We start from the raw sequence: 18529 nt of genomic DNA, 5'->3' as shown, positions 1-18529 counted from the left end.
CCAGAGTTACTGTACTTATTGAGGCCTGGGCGCTCGGGGGACTTTTCCACACACCAAGCACAGCAACAGCAGGTTTTTGTGCTGCTTTTATACACAAAAATCAGAGGCTTTTCCACATACGCCTATTGGATACAGATTGGTTAGTGATGAACATACTTCATGCTTCTACTACTACGTGTGCTCAGGGAAAGGGTCTCAACCTGGGCAGCGTCTTCTGAACCTCTGTGTGTGTGTGTGTGTTTTAGTATTATAACGAGGGTAGTTCACTTCCAGGACACTCAGAAGTTAGTTTCATTGCCACGTGAATGAATCGGTTGTTCACTGTGCCAGGTTGTCCAATATTTCATCCTCAGCACAATCCCAGACCTTCTCTTTATGATCCAGGGTGTTCCACTTGTTTTCTAGGGTTTGGAGATCAAAGTCTATCCTTGATGAATTTCTCATCACTAGTGCAGGTTGTCTTGACCAGGCTTCAAAGTCCCACTTGCCCGAGCTTCAAACCCTCGTACTTGTTCCCCTCGGTGCGGTACCTGTAGCCCCTGGCATGATCCTTAACCACGGCTGCGAGCAGATGTGAAGTAGACGGTAGCAAGAGCCACAGTTTGTCTGCCCTCCATCTCTCTCCCCTGTCAGAGAGGGACCTGGGGGTGTTGATTGCCAGCCAGCTGAACAGGAGCCAGCAGTGTGCCCAGGTGGCCAAGAAGGCCAGTGGCATCCTGGCTTGTATCAGCAATAGCGTGGCCAGCAGGGACAGGGAAGGGATCTGACCCCTGGACTCGGCACTGGTGAGGCCGCCCCTCGATGACTGGGTTCAGTTTTGGGCCCCTCACTCCAAAAAGGCCATTGAATGACTCGAGCGTGTCCAGAGAAGGGCAACGGAGCTGGTGCAGGGTCTGGAGCACAGGTCTGATGGGGAGCGGCTGCGGGAACTGGGGGGGTTTAGTCTGGAGAAGAGGAGGCTGAGGGGAGACCTCATGGCCCTCTACAACTCCCTGAAAGGAGGGTGCAGAGAGGGGGGATGAGTCTCTTGAGCCAAGGAACCAGCGCCAGGACAAGAGGGAATGGCCTCAAGCTGCGCCAGGGCAGGGTCAGACTGGCTCTTAGGAAGGATTTCTGTGCAGAAGGGGTTGTTGGGCGTTGGAATGGGCTGCCCAGGGCAGGGGGGGAGTCCCCATCCCTGGAGGGGTTGAAGAGTTGGGTTGACCCAGCGCTGCAGGATCTGGTGGAGTTGGGAACGGTCAGTGTGAGGTTCATGGTTGGACTGGAGGAGCTTCAAGGGCTTTTCCAGCTGAGATGATTCGGCGATTCTGTGAAGCTGTGCTGGGACACACAGGGACTTGTGCCCGATCCCAAGACACCCCCTGAGTGCAGGGGCAGTCTGGGGGGTGGCTTCAGGTCTGGCTGTGACTCGGCAACGGCTCCAACCCCCCAGCCCCCCACCGGTGAGCACCCCAGCTGCAGCACAGGCCTCCTCCCCGCTTGCCCTCGCCCGGCAGGTGACAGCAAAGCCGCGTGTGTGGGGTCTGCAGAACCGTTGTCACCCGAGGCCGTCCTGGCAGCGTTCAGCTGCCTGGGAGGGTGTGCGCCAGCCCGTCTGCGAGGGGAAGGAGGTGAGGTTTGGGCTGGAAGGGTGGGAGCTTTTTCTCCTGGAACTGAGCTGTGTGAAGACAAGGCGAAGGCAGGCGCTGCCCAGACACCGCAGTCCCCTCCGGGCAGAGGAGTCCCCCTGCCACCCGCGCAGGGACTGGCTGCCCAGATGACATCTTTGCTGCGTGTGGGAGCGCTGGTGTGCGCGGGTGGGTGAAGGGGCATGTGCGCGGGTGGGTGAAGGGGCACTGCCCCGCAGCAGGAGGAGCGGCGGGTGGGTGAAGGGGCATGTGCGGAGAGCAGGAGCTGTCCTTTGGCAGGGAAAGGTGCGGGAGCGGGACGCGGCCCTGGCTGGCCGCTGGCCCGTGTGCCAGCCCTCGTCGCTGCAAAGGGAGGTGACGCGTGGCTGCAGCAGCGGTGGGTGCCCCTCTCTGCTGGCTCCCAGGCTGGCAGCTGCCGGGAGCACCGTGCTGAGGTCTCTGTGCCCCGCTCTGCTCGGGGACCCAGCCCTGGCAGCGGGGAGGGCGCCAGGGAGTTCCCCCCAAGGGCGCGAAAGGAGCGAAATCAAATCCCCGCCGGCGGGTGTCCCCGCGCGAAGCCCTTCCCGGGCACGGGCGATGCTCTGAGCCCCGCCAGCCTCTGGCGTGTGTCTCGTCCTCTGCAGGGTCTGCTGCCGCGCTTCGCAGCCCCCCGGTGCTGGGGGGAGCGGCTGCAGCCCCCCCCGCCGCCTCCGCGGCCCGCGGCTGAGGGGGTCTGTCTCGTGAAGAGCCGCGCGGGCGGGCAGCGCGCGCCGCGCGGCGGGTGCGGAGAGGCGGCGGTTGGGCCGTTGGGCGCCCGGCGGCGGCGAGGTGGGGGCTCCCCGGGGCGGCGGCGGCGGCGGCGGCGGCGGGCGGGACTCGCTCCCTGCGGGGCTCTTGTGCAGCGCCGGAGCCTTGTGGCGAGCGGCCGGGCGAGGCGGAGCAGCGCGGAGCCGGCCGGGCGGCCGGCAGGAGCAGGAGATCGCGTGGGCCAGAGGTAACGGGGGGTGCCGCGGGCCGGGCCGGCCGCTGAGGAGACCCTTGTGTCCCTGCAGGGAGCGGCGGAGAGCGGGAGCAGCCGGGAAGGCGGCGGGAGAGCAGGGGAAGGCCGGGGCGCCGCGATGGTGAGTGCGGGGGGTGCTGAGGCGGGCCCGGGCAATGCGGCTGTGCCGCTCCGGCCCCTCTGGGGGGGGGCAGAGGGACCCCGCGGGGGGCGGGCGGGGCTGTGCTCGCCGCTGCCGCTGCAGGTGGGAATGTCTCGGGGTTCCGGCGGTTCAGGGGCCGTTTCCCGACCGGCGGGGCCGGGAGGGGGGCGGGGGGGCTTCGCTGTTGCTTGTGGGGTGCTGTGGAGAGCCCTGCCCCTGGCTCCGGCGGGGTTGGAGCAGGACCCGGCCAGCCCCGCGCCGTTTTCTCCTGAGGGAACTTGTCTCTCCCCGCAGGCTGCAGCCCCCCCGAGCAGTTTCGGCGGTACGTAGCCTGGGGCGCGTCCCCTTCGCTGTCCGTAGGTGCTTTGTTCTGCGGGAACGCGGGGCCGGAGGCGGGGGGGCAGCGGGATCAGGTGGGGGTCCTGGCTGCGGCGATGGTTGCGGGGCCTTGGCCGAGAGCTGCAGCTGCGGCGTCGTCTCATCCCTGAGGCAGAGACACGCGCCCGCCTCTGCCAGCGAGGGGCTTTGCTTATGGGGCTCCTCCAGCCCTTTCCTGCGGGCTTTCCCCAGCCCAGGGCAGAATCGATGCCCTTAGTTCAGTTCTTCCCCTCCCCTAACGCCCAGGTGCCTGTTTGGGGGCCTCTTGCAGCCCCGGACACTGACGCTGGCTCCTTGGTAGAGAGATCTCCGTTCTGGCTAAGTGAAGCGAAACCGTTTCTGCCCCCAATACTGGGTCAGGTCCTGGCAGTTCTCTCTAGGAAGGCCTTACGCTGATGGTGCGTGAGCCCAAACCTGTATGCTTGGGGGGTTTCAGGAGAGCAAGGCATGCTGAAACTGGGAGCTTGTCTGCACCTGCGTGCTGAGCTCCGCTGCCTCAGCGCCTTTAATGTGTCTGGTTTCAGGGTCTGTGGATGACCTGCTTGGCGACCTCCTGGGATACGAGGACGGTAAAAGGAACCTTCTTTGCAGCTGAAAGGGCAGCATCCTTGTCCTCTTCCTCCCCTGCTGGGAGCGGGAGGTGCTGGTGCAACAGCCAGTGGTCTCCGAGGGGGCTCCAGCGGTGAGGGGGAGGAAGCAGCAAGCAGGGTTTCCCAGAGTCAGAGGCCGTTGAAGAGGCTGGACGTCGGCTTGGGGAGGCCGAGTGAAGTTCATCTCTGATGAAAAGCCTCTGTGTCCCTTGGGGAGACAGCAAATCCCCCTTTGGGGTGCCCAGGTCAGGAATATGCCCGTGTCCGTCGTCCTCACGTCTCCCTGTCTTGTTTCCAGACGAAAGCCCCGTGAATTCTGCGAGGACTTCGCGGCTGGCCAGGGGCAGCAGCTTGCCGGCCAGCCAGAAGTGAGTGCCTTTGAGACAGAGCCTCTCGTCTTGGAGATCTCTCTGTGCTCCCCAAGTCCTTGTGACCTGCCCCGTCCTCGGCTTCTCCCCCTCGCTCCCTGCCCCGAGAGCGATTGCCCGGGAAGGCGAGTTACCGGCCATGCCTTTGGGAACTGGGAGCCCAGAGCCTGAAGCTTTCCAGCGGGAGCTGGGTGCGCCCAGCCCTGTGCATCTCCTGTACATCTGCCTTAGGAGAGTTGCTCGCTTAACTGCAGCAGTCCCAGCACTCCCATCTTTTATGCGGGTGCTATTTTCACCTCCTTTTCTGTTGCACGCCGTGGCTGCCGCGGTGTGCCCGTGCGGTCCCCTCCGCCTGCCGCCACCTGGCCTGGCTGTCCCCAACGCGCCCTTGCCGAGCTCACGGGTGCTGCTGCTGACCCCCGGGCTTGTGTCGCAGGTCCCGTGTAGCGGAGGATTTCTTCAACGGATTCCCTGTAGAGGATGTGGAAGCTGCAGAGGTGAGCCCGAATTTTGGGAGAGAGCCTGGGTACCCCGAGGGCTGGGACTGAGACAGGCCAGGCTTGTCCCTGGTGTCACCCCAGGCAAGTCAGCAGTGGGATATCGGGGGGAACCGTGAGGTCTGGCTGAAGAGGTGACCCCTCTCTGGCGTGGCTGCAGGGGAGCTGGGCCGGGGGAGCGGGTGGATGGTGGGAGAAGGGCTTGCGGGTGCCCTGGGTGAGCTGGAGCAAAGCCAGGGGGGCACGTCGTGCTCCAGCCCAGCCCTGCTGGGTGCTCTTGGGAGGAAGCGTCACAGGAAGGACCCTCACCCAAAGCACCAGCCTGGGTGTTGCTGACGCTTCTCCCAGAGGCAGTAGGATGTCAGCAAAGGAATCAAGGCACAGGGGGTTTCCAGTGAGGGGCACCCCAGGAGGAGCTGGGCGTGCGTTCTCCCATTCCAAACAGTGAGGAAAAGCGGGGGCTGGAGCATGGAAGCGAGGGGTGAGGAGTTTCCAAAGTCTGCTTGTCTCTGATCTCTGCCCTCCTTGGCACGCAGGGCTCCAGTGCCTCCGGTGGAGAGCCCCAAGCTCTGCTGCAGAGCCTGAAGGTCAGTGCAGAAATACCCTTGGTCTGAGCTCCGCGTGGGCTGCAGCCGTGGCCTCCAGCACCAACCTCCGAAGGGAGAAGCAGCGCTGAGGCAGGAGTAGCGCTCGCCCTGCTCCTGTCGCCGTCCTGTTGCTTTCCAGGACTTGGACGACCTGGAAGCTGATCTGCTGGGAGCGTCGAGACCCGGTTCTGCGCCAGGGAAGACAACCGTGAAAGGCCCTGGGAAAGGTGAAAAGGAGATTGTGCTCTTGTCGTAGCCTCGTTCCAGACGAGCAGGGCATATTTTCTTCTGCGATAGGGAATGAAAAGTGGATTTGTTCCCTAAAATGTTTTTTGGGGCTGTCCCAGCCACCAAGTGTCATTCTGGCTGTGTGTTGTCCCTTGGTTGATCCCTGGCCCGGCCTCTCGTCACGCTGTGATAACATCACTGCCATCAGCCGCCCCAACAGCCGCGCTGCCGCCTCCCACCAAACCCCACTTGGCTGTTGCCTGGTGCAGGTCAAAGAGCAGGGATCTGCCTGGTCTGCGTGGAAGGAGAGCCAGGGGGGTGCATTTAAGACGTGCCTGTCCCCAACCTGTCCTGCTCTTCCCCAAGCCCTTTTCTCCTTCTCTGCCTGCAAGGAGGCCCCTCCAGAGAGATTCCCACCCCCCAGGGCCGTGAGGGGACTGACTGTGTGTCCCAGGATGTGCTTTTAGGGGGCTGCCACCAGAGAAGTGACCTTCAGCCAGGGTGGGAGAGGGCCATCTCCGCAGTACCTTGTCTGTGAGAGCTGTGGCCTCTCTTTGCAGGAGAGTCTGGACCTGTGATGGAGAAGAAGCCGCTGTCATCCTTCGCTGCTTCCCGACAGTACAGGAAATTCAACTTGGAAGGTAGGATGTCGCTTCCATTCAGCACATGGATGTGTGGGGGCAGCTGAGGACTCTGTCCTTGCTCTTTGCCCGTAGCTTGCCTCTTCTGTCACCCAAAGGCTTGGCTGGTTAATGACATAGAGCATCCTTCACCCCTGCGATGCCCGTGCAAAGCTCATCCCTTAGAGGTGACCAAAGGAAAAAAAAAAAAGACTGCTCAGTGTTGGAAGCCCTCCCCAGGGTGGGGCTGGGAGAGGATTCCTGAGGGCGTTTGCTTTTTGAGCCGTGCTTTGGTTTTTAGTGCCTGTCTGTAGCACTTGGAGACCCTTGTATCGGGGAGGGGGGGATTCTGTCCCCCTTCCAAAGAGGGGGGCTGGTTTCCTGGCACAGCTGAGATCTGGCTGTCAGAGCCTGCGCTTTAACCGAGGTCAGCATCTGTTCCAGTCACTAACTGGCTTTAGGTGATTTAGGTGGGCTTTGTCCTCCCCTTTGTCATTGCCTAAAGAGTGGTCAAGCGTTAAAGCAGCCCAGTTTTGAGATACTCATGGGTGTCCCGGGTCTGTGCAGAGTCTGCGTTCGTGGCTTTGGGCAGAGATGATCTCCTGTCCCCACGTGCACATGGTGGGGAGCAGTGTTTGGCTTAGCACAGAGGCGTTGTTCTCAATAACCTTGGTTTTGTTGTTTTGTTTGTTTTTATTGTTTTATTTTCTGCCCCTACGGGGTAATTGCCAGATTTAGATGATCCTCTGTCGGGGCTCTTGTCTGATGAGGAGCAGGATGCACCCAAGAAGCCATCTCCGACAGGCACTAAAAGCATCCCTGAGGAAAAACAGAGCAAGGAGAAAGGTAAGCGGCATTGCTTGATGCATCCTCTTTGTATTAAATGAATCAGCAGCCTGGCTGAGTTTGTGTCATGTCCAAACGTTAAATGAAAGCCAGCTAGTGGCATCTCTTGTTAACCAGTACGGCCCTTTACGGAGCAACTTGGTAGCGGGGTTACAGCTGGTAACAGCTCCCTGAGTGCTCAATATTTGCAGTGTGCTAGAGGTTACAGAACTGACTTTTCGTTTCTGGGAATGGAGCCTCAGATCTTCCCTTGGACTCATGCAGCCTGTTCTGCACGCGGCCAGAGGAGAACCAGGGTTGTGGGTCAGGATTTGGGTGGCTGAGGGCCTCGCTGGTCCACCCCAAAGCACAGTTGCACCTCTGGGTGGGATCCAGCTGCACTGTGACCGTGTTACAGGCACTCGTCTCTCTTGTTGCTGCAGGGATGCCAATGGGTCTGGTAGTCCCCTCAAACCTCCTTTCACCCTGAAAAATCCCCTCTGGGCACGAGTAGCAGCTGGTGGGTTGGGGCAAGGACTAAGGTGCAGGGGTGGAAGAGGGACTTTGGGTGAAGGTGGGGAGGAATTCTCTGAGTGGAAACTTGCAAAGCTGAAGAAGCTGCTGGTGTCCGCCAGAGCTGGAAACCCCAGTGTGTCAGTGACACCAGCAATGTCCCATCAGTGGCCACGGACCAGGCAGTAGCACGTTGCCACTTTGTCACTTGCTGTGAGATTTGGTCACTGAAAAGAGCTATTTAAAAGTGTCTCTGTAAACGGTCCTGAGAGAGAAGAGCAGGCAGGGCTGCTCTGATCTCTTGTTGGAAAAAAAAAAAAAAAAAAAAGAGACAAGCCCAGCTCAAACCTCCTACGATGTGTGATCCCACCCCCAGAGCCACCCGCAGCCCAGACGCCCCTGCGCACCGCGGCCCCAGTGCAGAGGAGGAAGGAGATCACCTTTGAAGACGACGGCGACGACCTGCTAGATGCACTGGGCCTTGGCAGTAGCCCAGGAAGAGATGGCAAGCAGGGCAAGAAGGCAGAAAAGTAAGGGCCGTGAAGGGGCGGTGGGAGTAAAGGAGGGGGATGGCTTGTGTCTTGAGATGGTGCCACCATGGTGGGTGGGGGATGCCGAGCTTGTGCCTGTGGGTCCCTGAAAGGGGCAGGAGCAGCCTTGTGTGGCAGAGAAGAGGCAGAGCAGGCTGGCAAGGCTGTGTGAGGAGGACCAGCCCTGCCTCTGGGAGAAACCCATCTGCCGCTGTGCCCCAGCAGAGAGGAGGTCCGGCCAGCCCGCGCTGTGCTGGACGAGTTACTGGGACGAGGCTCCGTGGCCAGAACCCTGGAAGAGCCAGGCCTGGGAGAGCGCCGGGAGGTCACACAGGAGGCGAAGTACCAAAAGCAGCCAGGTGAGCACAGCCAGGGACGCTGGGGAGGGCTGCAGAGGTGGCAGCGTTGGCTTGGGCGAGCGAGATTGATTTCTACTGCCCTTGCAGGGGAAATGCCCTTTCTGCCCTCGCGGCAGCCTGGCAGCATTTGCACAGGAGCTGTAACTCAGCTGCCTTTGGCCGTGGGCTGATTCCCAACAAAAGTTTTTCGCAGCCACTCCGAGGAGGCCCCTTGCTCACCGGTTTCTGGGCAAGACATTTCCAGCAGTGTTTTCCCAGAGGCAGCAACGTCAGTGGGAATTGCAGGGGGGGAGGAGGAGGAGGGCTGGAGTCTTTGCAGTTGGCTGCTCCTCTGGGCGCTGACTCAAGGCTGCTTGTCTGCACAGAGAAGGAAGAGGGTCGGCGCAAGGATTTTGTCTTTGGAGCGTACGAGCCCTCGGTGGCCTCCACAGCCAAGGGCCGGCCGGCGAGAAGGCAGCCTCTGAGGTATTGTGTTCTCTGTGTGTCTGTAGCTCCAGCCACCGGCCACGCTGTCCCTGAGCGGAGCGGGCAGGGTCCCCGGTGTCCCTTCGCAGGCAGGGATGTGACTGCTTCTCCTCACAGCAGGTTTTCAACCGAGAAGAACAGTGAACTTAAAGCAGAGCCCCTCTCCAAAGCTCCTCCAACAGCCAGCCAGAGCCCCGCGCGGGGCCGCAGGAATAGAGGTGCCTGGCTGGGCTTGAAAGATGAAGATTTTTTGGATTTGGAGCTGTCATCTCCAGCGAAGGCCAGTCCTGCAGGGAGCTCCCCCAGCCCTGCCGCAGCTGGGCGGCCCAGCCCCGCCAGACAGCTCCCAGCTGCAGAGGAGGCAGCCACTAAAACTGACCCAATGGAGGAGGAGGACTGGCTGAGCGCTGCCTTACGACGCAAAAAAGCCCAAGCCCAGGCGAAGGCCCAGGAGGGGAATGCCAAGCCCTCGGAGGCCCCAGTTGAAGGGCTGCCTCCCCGCTCTCCTGTCAGGTAAAGACATGGTTGATGGCCGCAGTGCTCCCGTCTGCTCCGCGTGTAGCTGCTCCAGCAGGAGCTCTCAGAAACCCTGGGCTCCGATCTGAGAAATTAATTTTAAGCACTGTCTTGTCTCAGGGTGGGGTAATAGTGTGGGGCTGTGTCCCACTGATCCAGCCCACAGTCCCCTCACACCTCTGGGCTCTCCTGCCAGTTGTAGCCAAGAGGGCACACAGTGCCGTGGGTCCCGCGGAGCTGTCCTGGATCAGCACACCCCCACCAGCTCCCCGCCCCGTGCTCCTCGTTCCTGCCTTCATTCCCCTTCCTTCCTCCTAGTTGAGGCAAAGCACCTCCTCCAGCTGAGTTGACACGGACCCAGGTCCCGACTCGTGCCACTGAAGGGGACTGGGAAGCGAACTGCAGACAGAGAGCCCTGTGGCGTGGGCAGGGCTGTGTTAGCTGGGGCTGGTGCTGCCCAGGGGAAGGGGGTGGATGCAGCAAGGAGGAACAGCGGCGAGGGAGGTTTTGAGGTGTCTTTGCTCCCCCTGCAGCCCAAAGGCTGAATCCTGCCGCAGCTGAGTGGGACAGAGGCTTTCCCCTGCCAGGCAGGAACTGGTGTTGGGGGAGAGGATCTTGTCTTTCCTCGCCTCCTTGGCTCTCCCACATCGGATGCTTTTTGCTTGCAGCCGGCCAGCAGCCTCCCCAGGAGCACAGCCGCAGGCAGCCGCCGTGCAGGACGAGGCAGCGAGCACAGACAGCTCCAGGTAAGGCCGCCTTTGCCTTTCAGGCGTCCTCCACGGGAGGGGTGTCCTGCAGAAAGCAGCTGCGTGTGGGAGATGGGGCAACGGGGAGGGCTAGTAGCCAGCGGGGATCAGACTGCCCTGGCACCTCTGTAAGCGGGAGGGCAGGCGGCTCTGAAGTTTAAAAACTCCCCGAAATGCCGAGCAGGAGAATGTCTGCGCGCCTCTCCCTGAGCTGCGGCGCTGCTGTGCATCACTCGTGTCTCTGTGCCCACGCAGGCCACCAGTCCCCTGGCTCAGCACTGCGAAACAAGCCTCAGCTCACCCGTCGGAGGCTGCACAGGGGGATCCTTCCAGAGACGCCAGCGCCCCGGGTGCGTTTCATGTGGTTGTCTGCTTTGGGCACAGGATGCAGAGAGGGTCCCCCCGGCCCTGCAAAAACAACCAGCCCCAAAAAGGCAGGAGCCGCAGCATCGCCCTTGTCCGTGTGAACGCTGCCCGGGCTTTGCCCAGCCGTTGCTGGAGGGGGCTGCCAGGCTGCAGGATCCCACCATCCCCGTGTCGTGGCGCGGTGGGGACATGGTGCTGGGGCGCGCTGAGCTCCGCAGTGCTGCCTGTGGGGTTTCAGAGGGCTGCCGGGGACTTGCTCTGTCTGAGCAATGGGTGGGCCTAAGTTCGTGCTGTCCCTTCTCTCTCCCTCTTCCCTCCTGCTGCCCCAACACTCGTCCCACTAGCTCTGTGTGCAGGCAGACCCCCTGCTGCCCTAGGCTGAGGCTGAGCGCCACTTCAGAGGCCACTGAAAGTGGCTGAGGGGACCCAGCCTCCTCCCTAGTGGATGGAGATGGAGGAGGAGCCGTGCTTTGCCCCCCAGACTTCCTCTGCAGAGCAGAGTCCCCGCCGCTGTGCGTGGGGTGGGGTAGGGGTGCGGGTCTGGACACGCCTGTCTGAGCGTCCGTCCCCATCCCCAACTGCCAGAGCAGGGCAGGATCCTTCTCGCTCTGCCGAGGAGACCCAGGCCCTCATCCTTCTGGGAGGGAATGGTTCCCCTTGGCCAGTCTGCATCACAGACTTGTTGAATTTTCAGTCCCCGCAGCCTTGTTCCCGGGAGAGCAGGAGACGCAGGGCCCTGCCCCGCTGGCTCAGGTAGGTCTGCTGGGCCTGTGCCCCCGAGAGGTGCAGGATCGGGGTGGTGATCGTGAGCCCTCCCCTGCCAACTCAGGGTCACCCAGCTCTGCCCGTGCTCCCTGGGCAGGAGGATGGCTGTGCCCCGCTTTGCAGCCCTGGGAGCCTGTGTTCATGGAGGCAAAGGCTTTGGAGAGCCCCGAGGTGCCACGAGTTGTATTTGTCGGGCCAAAGCGTGTGTGCTGTGGCTGCTTTGTAAATCGTGTGCAGTGAGAGCCCTGCATTGCCTGAGCAGTGTTGACAGAGTTCCCCAGGCATCTCTGTATCCTATTAATGAGACATCAGAGGCTTGCTTGGTCACATCGAGCTGGGCCTCGTGGCCCAGCCCTGGTGGCAGGACACACGCTGTCTCCCAGAGGCCTCGCAAGGCCTTATCCTCGAGTCTGTCCCCAGAGAAGGAAGAGCCCCGCATGCTTGTGTCTGGGGTAGGGGCTGCCGAGTGTCACCTGGGCAGCAGCAGGGTTGGGCTGGAGATGTGTAGAGGAGGGACTGCAGGAGGCTGGGGCTGGGTCGCCATTCCCGGGCTGGGAGGAGATGCTCTCCCCAGGGCTTTACCTCCCCGAGAGCGTCCCTGTGTCTCCGCAGGTTTGCACAGCCATGGCACAGCTGCAGGGGAGGCACGTGCCTGCCTTTGGGGGCCGATGGCCGCACCACAAAGCCCCTGATCCTGAAGGGCCTGGGTCTTGTCTCTCTGTTCCCGTAGGCAGAGTCCCCAGGCCTGGGCTTGCTGCATGAGAGGAGTCTGGGGGCTCCCACTGCCCAGCCCCACGAGGATGTGACAGGCTGTCAGGCAGCGCTGCTCCGTGTCCAGGCCCGTGTGGCAGAGCTGGAGAGCCAGGTGAGCCCCATCGCCGGCTGGACGGGGGAGCAGGGGTGAGCCGGGGCAGGAGCAGGGGCCATGCCTGCTCCCAATGGCATCAGGGGGGCCGGGGCAGAGAGGAGGAAGCTGCCTGTCCAGAGAAGCCTGCGGCCAGCAAGTGCTGCTGTGGGAGCTCTGTCCCCTGGGCGGCACAAGGACCTTCTCCCCGGGTGGCCGGCAGGTGCGGACGCTGGAGCTGGCACGGGCCGAGGACAGACTCTTGCTGGAGAGCCTCCGGCAGCGGCACCAGGAGGACCTGGATCTCCTCGAGAGCACCCACAGGTACCCACAGGCGAGAGCACGTGCTCCCCTCCTCTGCCAGGGCCTTGTCTGCAGCCCTGTCCCTCTCTGCGGGGGTGGGAGCGCTGGGGCGCTGCCCAGATCCGTCCCTGGGGCGGGCCGGCCCACAGCCATGTGGGTGTGGAGCTGGTGGGGGCAGAGAGGAGCCCCACGGGTGAGCCAAGGGGGGTTCCGCTCTCACCGACACTGTCCGTAGGGCAGAAGGAGGAGGAGCCGGTCCCAGGGCCAGCACGTCCCCAGCCAGGGCTCACGGGCTGAGGAGAGTCGCGTGTTTCCCCACGCCCCCAGCGCCGCCGCTCTGCTCCGAAATCCCTGCGTGCGCTGTGGGTGGAGAGGGCCAGCTACTGCCCTGAAAGTAACACTTCTTCCTGGCCGTGACCTCTGCGGGCAGGAGCCAGGTGAAGGTGCTGGAGGAGACCTGCAGGCAGCGGGAGCAGAGGCTGCAGCAGGAGAAGGAGCAGCTGGCGGCTCAGCTCCTGGGGCAGAGGCAGGAGGCGGAGCAGGCGCGGGCAGAGCTGGAGCAGCGGAGCGCGCTGGAGCTGGAGCGGCTGCGAGAGCTGCAGAGGTGAGAGCGGCACGAGCGGCGCACGCGTGGGGCCGGTGCTGCTGGTTGTGGCAGAGGAATTGGGGAGTGGTTTGGGGACACGGTGACAGGAGAAAGGAGACTCCAGAAGCACTGGGCTGTGGGCAGTCGGGCGGCTTTTGGAATGGGGATTTGCTTTGTAGCCGGACAGAGGGAGATGTGGCTGGAGACGTCCTTCCCGAGTGAAGGCATTGTATTTTGCAAGGTGCTGAGCCCAGTGTTTTATCTCCCCCAAACCCCTGTCATCCAGGTCAGTGAGTCACTGATGTCCACAGAGTGGGGGTCAACTGGAAATCTGTTTTTGGTGGAGAAGCCCGTCCCCCCAGCTGTGGTCCGTGCCCAATGCGGATGCCTGTCAGTGGATGCCCTGGGACAGAGCCCCGTGCCAGCTCAGCTCCTGGGACCTGGTTCCCAGGCCCTTGAGCAAGCCTCGTCCTCGCTGCCCGTCACGGGGAGCCCCGGTTTGTAACAGCCCGTGGCGGGCTCCTTGCAGGGTGTCCGTGCAGGAGCTGCGCAGAGAGCACGACGAGCAGCTCCAGCGGCTGAAGCAGATGAAGGACCAGGAGGTCGAGGCGGTGACCAGCGCCACTTTGCACAGCAGGTACCGATGGCCGGCGTCGCGTCCCCGCGTTGGTCCCTGGCCATGGTGTTCCCTGTCCTCCGGGGAAGCAGCCTCGGACTGTGGCACCAGGGGCCATCCCCTCTCCCAGCCCCTGCCTCCAGGGACGCTGAGCTCTGCCGATGCAGGAATACTGCTCTGCTCTTTGGGGCAGGGCTGCCCAGCCTTTGGCCCACCACACGTCCCCCTCTCCATCGTGGGGAGATGAAGTGTGTCCCCCCGGGGTGACCCTCCCCTCGCTGCTCTCCGCAGGACTCTCAACGGCGTCGTGGATCGGATGGAGAAGTTCTTCAGCGACCTGCGTGACTTCTTACAGAAGATGGAGGCCACACAGCAGAGCACCTCCCGGGAGCTGGCCATGGGGGCACAGACGCAGGAGAAGCAGCTCAAGGGTACGTCTGCCGTTCCTCTGTGCCTAAATGGCCGCGGGGTCCCCACTGGGGCTGGGGACACCCAGGAAACGGGGAGAAGGTGCTCCGAGTCAGCCAGAGGCTGGGAGCCAAGGCTGGCGGAGCCTTGCCTGCCTTGGTCCCTGGGCATCTCGGGGTCTTTCCTTTGCCAAACGGTGTCCTGGGGGGATGTGCCAAAGGTGCTGAGCACAAACGCGTGCAGTTTTTCTGTGAATATGGGATGGACAGAGCGGGGCTTCCCTCTTCACGCTGCTCACGGCCCCGCTGCTGCCTCTCCCCAGTGCTCCAGGACAGCTTATTGCAGCAGCAGAGGGACGCGGAGGAGGAGCGGCGCCGTTTCCAGGCAGTGGTGGCCAAAATGGAGGCCAGGCTGGACGAGCAGACTCGGCTGCTGGAGCAGGTGAGCCCACCCTGTGTCCTCTGTCCGGCTCAGCCCTCCTGTCTGGGCATGGGCCGTAGGTCTCACCCACTGGCGGTCCCTGGCCTGGAGCCTGCGAATGGCATCTGTGTCTCCTCTGTGTCTGAACCAGGAGCGACAGAGGGCATTGGCGGAGCGCTCCAGAGCGAAATCACTGCAGCACTCGCTGGAGGAGGAGCAGCGAGCTGTGACCCAGCAGCTCTCTGTGGAGCGAGTGGAGCTGGAGAGGGCGAAGGTGAGGTGGGGCGGAGATCTCCAGGTGCTTTTCACATGTCCTGTGAGTGTGAGCAGGGCTGTGCTGCGGTGTGTGGTGGAGGAAAGAGCTGGGTGCTGGGCTGCAGCATCCTTCCTCTGCCTCCTCAGTGCCACACCCAGCTGCGCGGTGAATCGCCCTCAGACCAAGCCTCTGGCACACGGGTGCGAGAGGCTGCCGTGTGCGTGCACGGTGCTGCAGCTTCTCGGGGAGCCTGGGGCCAGAGCTTTCCGTGCAGGGTTCCCGCCAGGCGCCGGGGGCTTGAAGCAGCCTCTGGGTGTTGGCCGGGGTTCAGTGGCAGAGATGGGTTTCCCCTGTGCCCATCCTAGGAGCGGGCAGAGATGAAGATGCAGGTCCACACGCTGAGAGCCAGGGAGGAGCAGCTGGCGAGGGAGAAAGAGCTGCTGGACAAGTCCTGGCAGGAGCTGAAGGCGGAGAGGGAGAAGGTGAATGGGGCTGCGCTGCGCGTCCGGCAGCAGGAGGAGGAGCTGAAAAGCGTGACCGAGGTAAGCGGAGCATCTGCGCTGCCGTTCCCAGCTGCACACGGGCTGGCAGCAAAGCTGGGCTTTCACAGCCCTGCCAAAGAAGGGACAGAAAGCCTGTCCTGGAAGGGGAAGGAGGGGATGCCCAAAGGAGTCCTGCCCCAGGGCAGCGAGGGTCCCTGTCCCCAGCCTCCCCAGCCACTCTGCCTTGCAGCTCTCCTCCCAGAAGTACGAGGAAGGGCAGCGAGCCCTGCGGGAGGCAATCAGGGTCGACTCGCAGCACCCGTCGAGGCTGCAGGCCCTGCAGCAGCAGTTGGAGCAGCTCAGGCAGCAGGAAGAGCGTCTGCACCAGGCAAATACCCCCTCGCCTTCCCTTCTGGGCCTGGGGCCGCCGTGCCAAGGGCCCGAACCTTTGCCAACAGCTTCTCTCTCTCCCTTTCTCCCTGGGACGGGGCAGGACCGGCTGAGCATGGCTCAGCAGAGGAGCCAGCTTCAACAGCTGCGCCAGGAGCTGCCCAACAGCCCCACGATGCTGCGGATCGCAGGCCGGGACTCCAGTGTCCCTGCGAGTGGCTTCTCCAGCACGCTGCGTAAGGCTTTGTGCTTGCTGCCGGTGGGAAGGGACGTGCTGGGGCGCAGCTGCGCTTGTATTCCACTTCTCGGGAGGCTTGGGCTGTTGCTGGGGGCTGTTTTAGTTCCCCTGTGTATCAACCTCAGATGGGAGTTGGCCTCCTCGTCCTCTGAAGGAGCTCAGCGAAGCTCTGAGCCAGGGCAGTGCCAGGAGAGGGCAGAGGGGCCAGGAAGGGAGAGGCCGGTGGGTTAAAGCCCCTTTGCACTGGGAGCGTGGGGAGGACCCTGCTGCAGGGACACGCAGGCAGCACCCAAAGGGATGCTGTGTCGTCTGCGTCTGCGGTTCCTCTGATGGCGGCAGCACCACACAGTCGGGCTTCTGTTCCAGGCTTTCCACCTCCCATCGGCAGCCCGGGAGGTATCCAGGAACTCCTGGCCAGGGCCAGCTCCGCCGAGCTCAGCGCCACGCTGGCGATGATGAAGTTCCGAGCCCTGCAGGTGAGATGATGGGAGACCGGGGAGGGAAGGGGCTTCAAACCCGCTGGGTGGGAGCAGGGCTGGGTGAAGCCTGGTTTGAGCCTGGTAGGAGACAGCCCAGGCTGTGGCTCAGATCATTACTGAGCTGTGGGGCTGGGCGGGCTTGTAGAAGCCCTGGGCACCTAGAGGAGTGATGCCAGAAGCAAGGACGGGTGGATCCTCACAGCTGGTCTCAGGCTCATGGACAACATCCTCGGCTCCGTGGGGTTGCCCTTGTCCTCGCCCTGTCCCTGGGTGGGAGAAGCCAGCTCTGCTGGCCTCTGGCTTCACGATGTCCCCGTCCTCTGCCGTCAGCCCCGGATTCCCTGCTGGGTCCTTCCCCAGGTGGGGCTGCTCTTTGAGGCTTCCGCTGTGGGTCTTGCTCAGAGTGTGAGGTTGTGGGCTCGGGGCGGGGGGAGCCCCCACACCCCAGGGGGTACCACGGATGGGTACCTGCCCCCTGCTCACTACAGGAAGGAGGGTTTGGGATGCTTCTCTCCCTCATGAGTGACACTCGGGACTGTGAGCCCCCTTCTGTGGCACTCTCTGATACCTCTTCCATCCATCCCTCTCTTCTCAGGACCATTATTACCTAGACAACGAGCAGCTCTTCCTGGAGTCCCTGAAGAAAGCACCATACAACGTTGCTTCTCTGCCAGGCTGAAGGGGTGGCGTCCCCATGCCGTGCCCAGGGGATGGCTGCTCAATAAACCCCCCTTCACACGCTCACCAGAGTTACTGTACTTATTGAGGCCTGGGCGCTCGGGGGACTTTTCCACACACCAAGCACAGCAACAGCAGGTTTTTGTGCTGCTTTTATACACAAAAATCAGAGGCTTTTCCACATACGCCTATTGGATACAGATTGGTTAGTGATGAACATACTTCATGCTTCTACTACTACGTGTGCTCAGGGAAAGGGTCTCAACCTGGGCAGCGTCTTCTGAACCTCTGTGTGTGTGTGTGTGTTTTAGTATTATAACGAGGGTAGTTCACTTCCAGGACACTCAGAAGTTAGTTTCATTGCCACGTGAATGAATCGGTTGTTCACTGTGCCAGGTTGTCCAATATTTCATCCTCAGCACAATCCCAGACCTTCTCTTTATGATCCAGGGTGTTCCACTTGTTTTCTAGGGTTTGGAGATCAAAGTCTATCCTTGATGAATTTCTCATCACTAGTGCAGGTTGTCTTGACCAGGCTTCAAAGTCCCACTTGCCCGAGCTTCAAACCCTCGTACTTGTTCCCCTCGGTGCGGTACCTGTAGCCCCTGGCATGATCCTTAACCACGGCTGCGAGCAGATGTGAAGTAGACGGTAGCAAGAGCCACAGTTTGTCTGCCCTCCATCTCTCTCCCCTGTCAGAGAGGGACCTGGGGGTGTTGATTGCCAGCCGGCTGAACAGGAGCCAGCAGTGTGCCCAGGTGGCCAAGAAGGCCAGTGGCATCCTGGCTTGTATCAGCAATAGCGTGGCCAGCAGGGACAGGGAAGGGATCTGACCCCTGGACTCGGCACTGGTGAGGCCGCCCCTCGATGAGTGGGTTCAGTTTTGGGCCCCTCACTCCAAAAAGGCCATTGAATGACTCGAGCGTGTCCAGAGAAGGGCAACGGAGCTGGTGCAGGGTCTGGAGCACAGGTCTGATGGGGAGCGGCTGCGGGAACTGGGGGGGTTTAGTCTGGAGAAGAGGAGGCTGAGGGGAGACCTCATGGCCCTCTACAACTCCCTGAAAGGAGGGTGCAGAGAGGGGGGATGAGTCTCTTGAGCCAAGGAACAAGCGCCAGGACAAGAGGGAATGGCCTCAAGCTGTGCCAGGGCAGGGTCAGACTGGCTCTTAGGAAGGATTTCTGTGCAGAAGGGGTTGTTGGGCGTTGGAATGGGCTGCCCAGGGCAGGGGGGGAGTCCCCATCCCTGGAGGGGTTGAAGAGTTGGGTTGACCCAGCGCTGCAGGATCTGGTGGAGTTGGGAACGGTCAGTGTGAGGTTCATGGTTGGACTGGAGGAGCTTCAAGGGCTTTTCCAGCTGAGATGATTCGGCGATTCTGTGAAGCTGTGCTGGGACACACAGGGACTTGTGCCCGATCCCAAGACACCCCCTGAGTGCAGGGGCAGTCTGGGGGGTGGCTTCAGGTCTGGCTGTGACTCGGCAACGGCTCCAACCCCCCAGCCCCCCACCGGTGAGCACCCCAGCTGCAGCACAGGCCTCCTCCCCGCTTGCCCTCGCCCGGCAGGTGACAGCAAAGCCGCGTGTGTGGGGTCTGCAGAACCGTTGTCACCCGAGGCCGTCCTGGCAGCGTTCAGCTGCCTGGGAGGGTGTGCGCCAGCCCGTCTGCGAGGGGAAGGAGGTGAGGTTTGGGCTGGAAGGGTGGGAGCTTTTTCTCCTGGAACTGAGCTGT

General features: G+C 62.2%; 1 protein-coding gene across 8 annotated transcripts; it reads left to right on the top strand.

Annotated features, from left to right (window-relative positions):
* Positions 1-2535: 2535 nt before the first annotated feature.
* LOC141945058 (fas-binding factor 1 homolog) lies at positions 2536-16868 on the top strand. Of its 8 annotated transcripts, XM_074872474.1 has the most exons (28): positions 2536-2728; positions 3044-3071; positions 3652-3696; positions 4016-4085; positions 4522-4582; positions 5119-5169; positions 5309-5396; positions 5958-6038; positions 6750-6863; positions 7732-7885; positions 8108-8244; positions 8610-8709; positions 8827-9222; positions 9894-9971; positions 10227-10321; positions 11032-11090; positions 11833-11967; positions 12170-12270; positions 12680-12853; positions 13365-13472; positions 13743-13882; positions 14182-14300; positions 14431-14553; positions 14901-15077; positions 15268-15405; positions 15511-15643; positions 16012-16121; positions 16720-16868. In XM_074872474.1, the coding sequence occupies exons 1-28, from the start codon at positions 2726-2728 to the stop codon at positions 16801-16803; spliced, it is 3102 nt and encodes a 1033-aa protein (XP_074728575.1). In that variant the 5' UTR covers positions 2536-2725; the 3' UTR covers positions 16804-16868. The 8 variants fall into 8 exon arrangements, with proteins under 8 accessions (XP_074728575.1, XP_074728574.1, XP_074728573.1 ...); XM_074872473.1 differs by having other exon boundaries at positions 3652-4085; positions 6756-6863; XM_074872472.1 differs by having other exon boundaries at positions 3652-4085; positions 8111-8244; positions 8830-9222.
* The last annotated feature ends 1661 nt before the right edge of the window (positions 16869-18529 follow it).

This window comes from Strix uralensis, chromosome 6 (assembly GCF_047716275.1).
Source record: "Strix uralensis isolate ZFMK-TIS-50842 chromosome 6, bStrUra1, whole genome shotgun sequence".
Lineage (NCBI taxonomy): Eukaryota > Metazoa > Chordata > Aves > Strigiformes > Strigidae > Strix > Strix uralensis.
The sequence above is the reverse complement of the archived record's forward strand: the minus strand, read 5'-3'. Positions and strand labels throughout refer to the sequence as shown.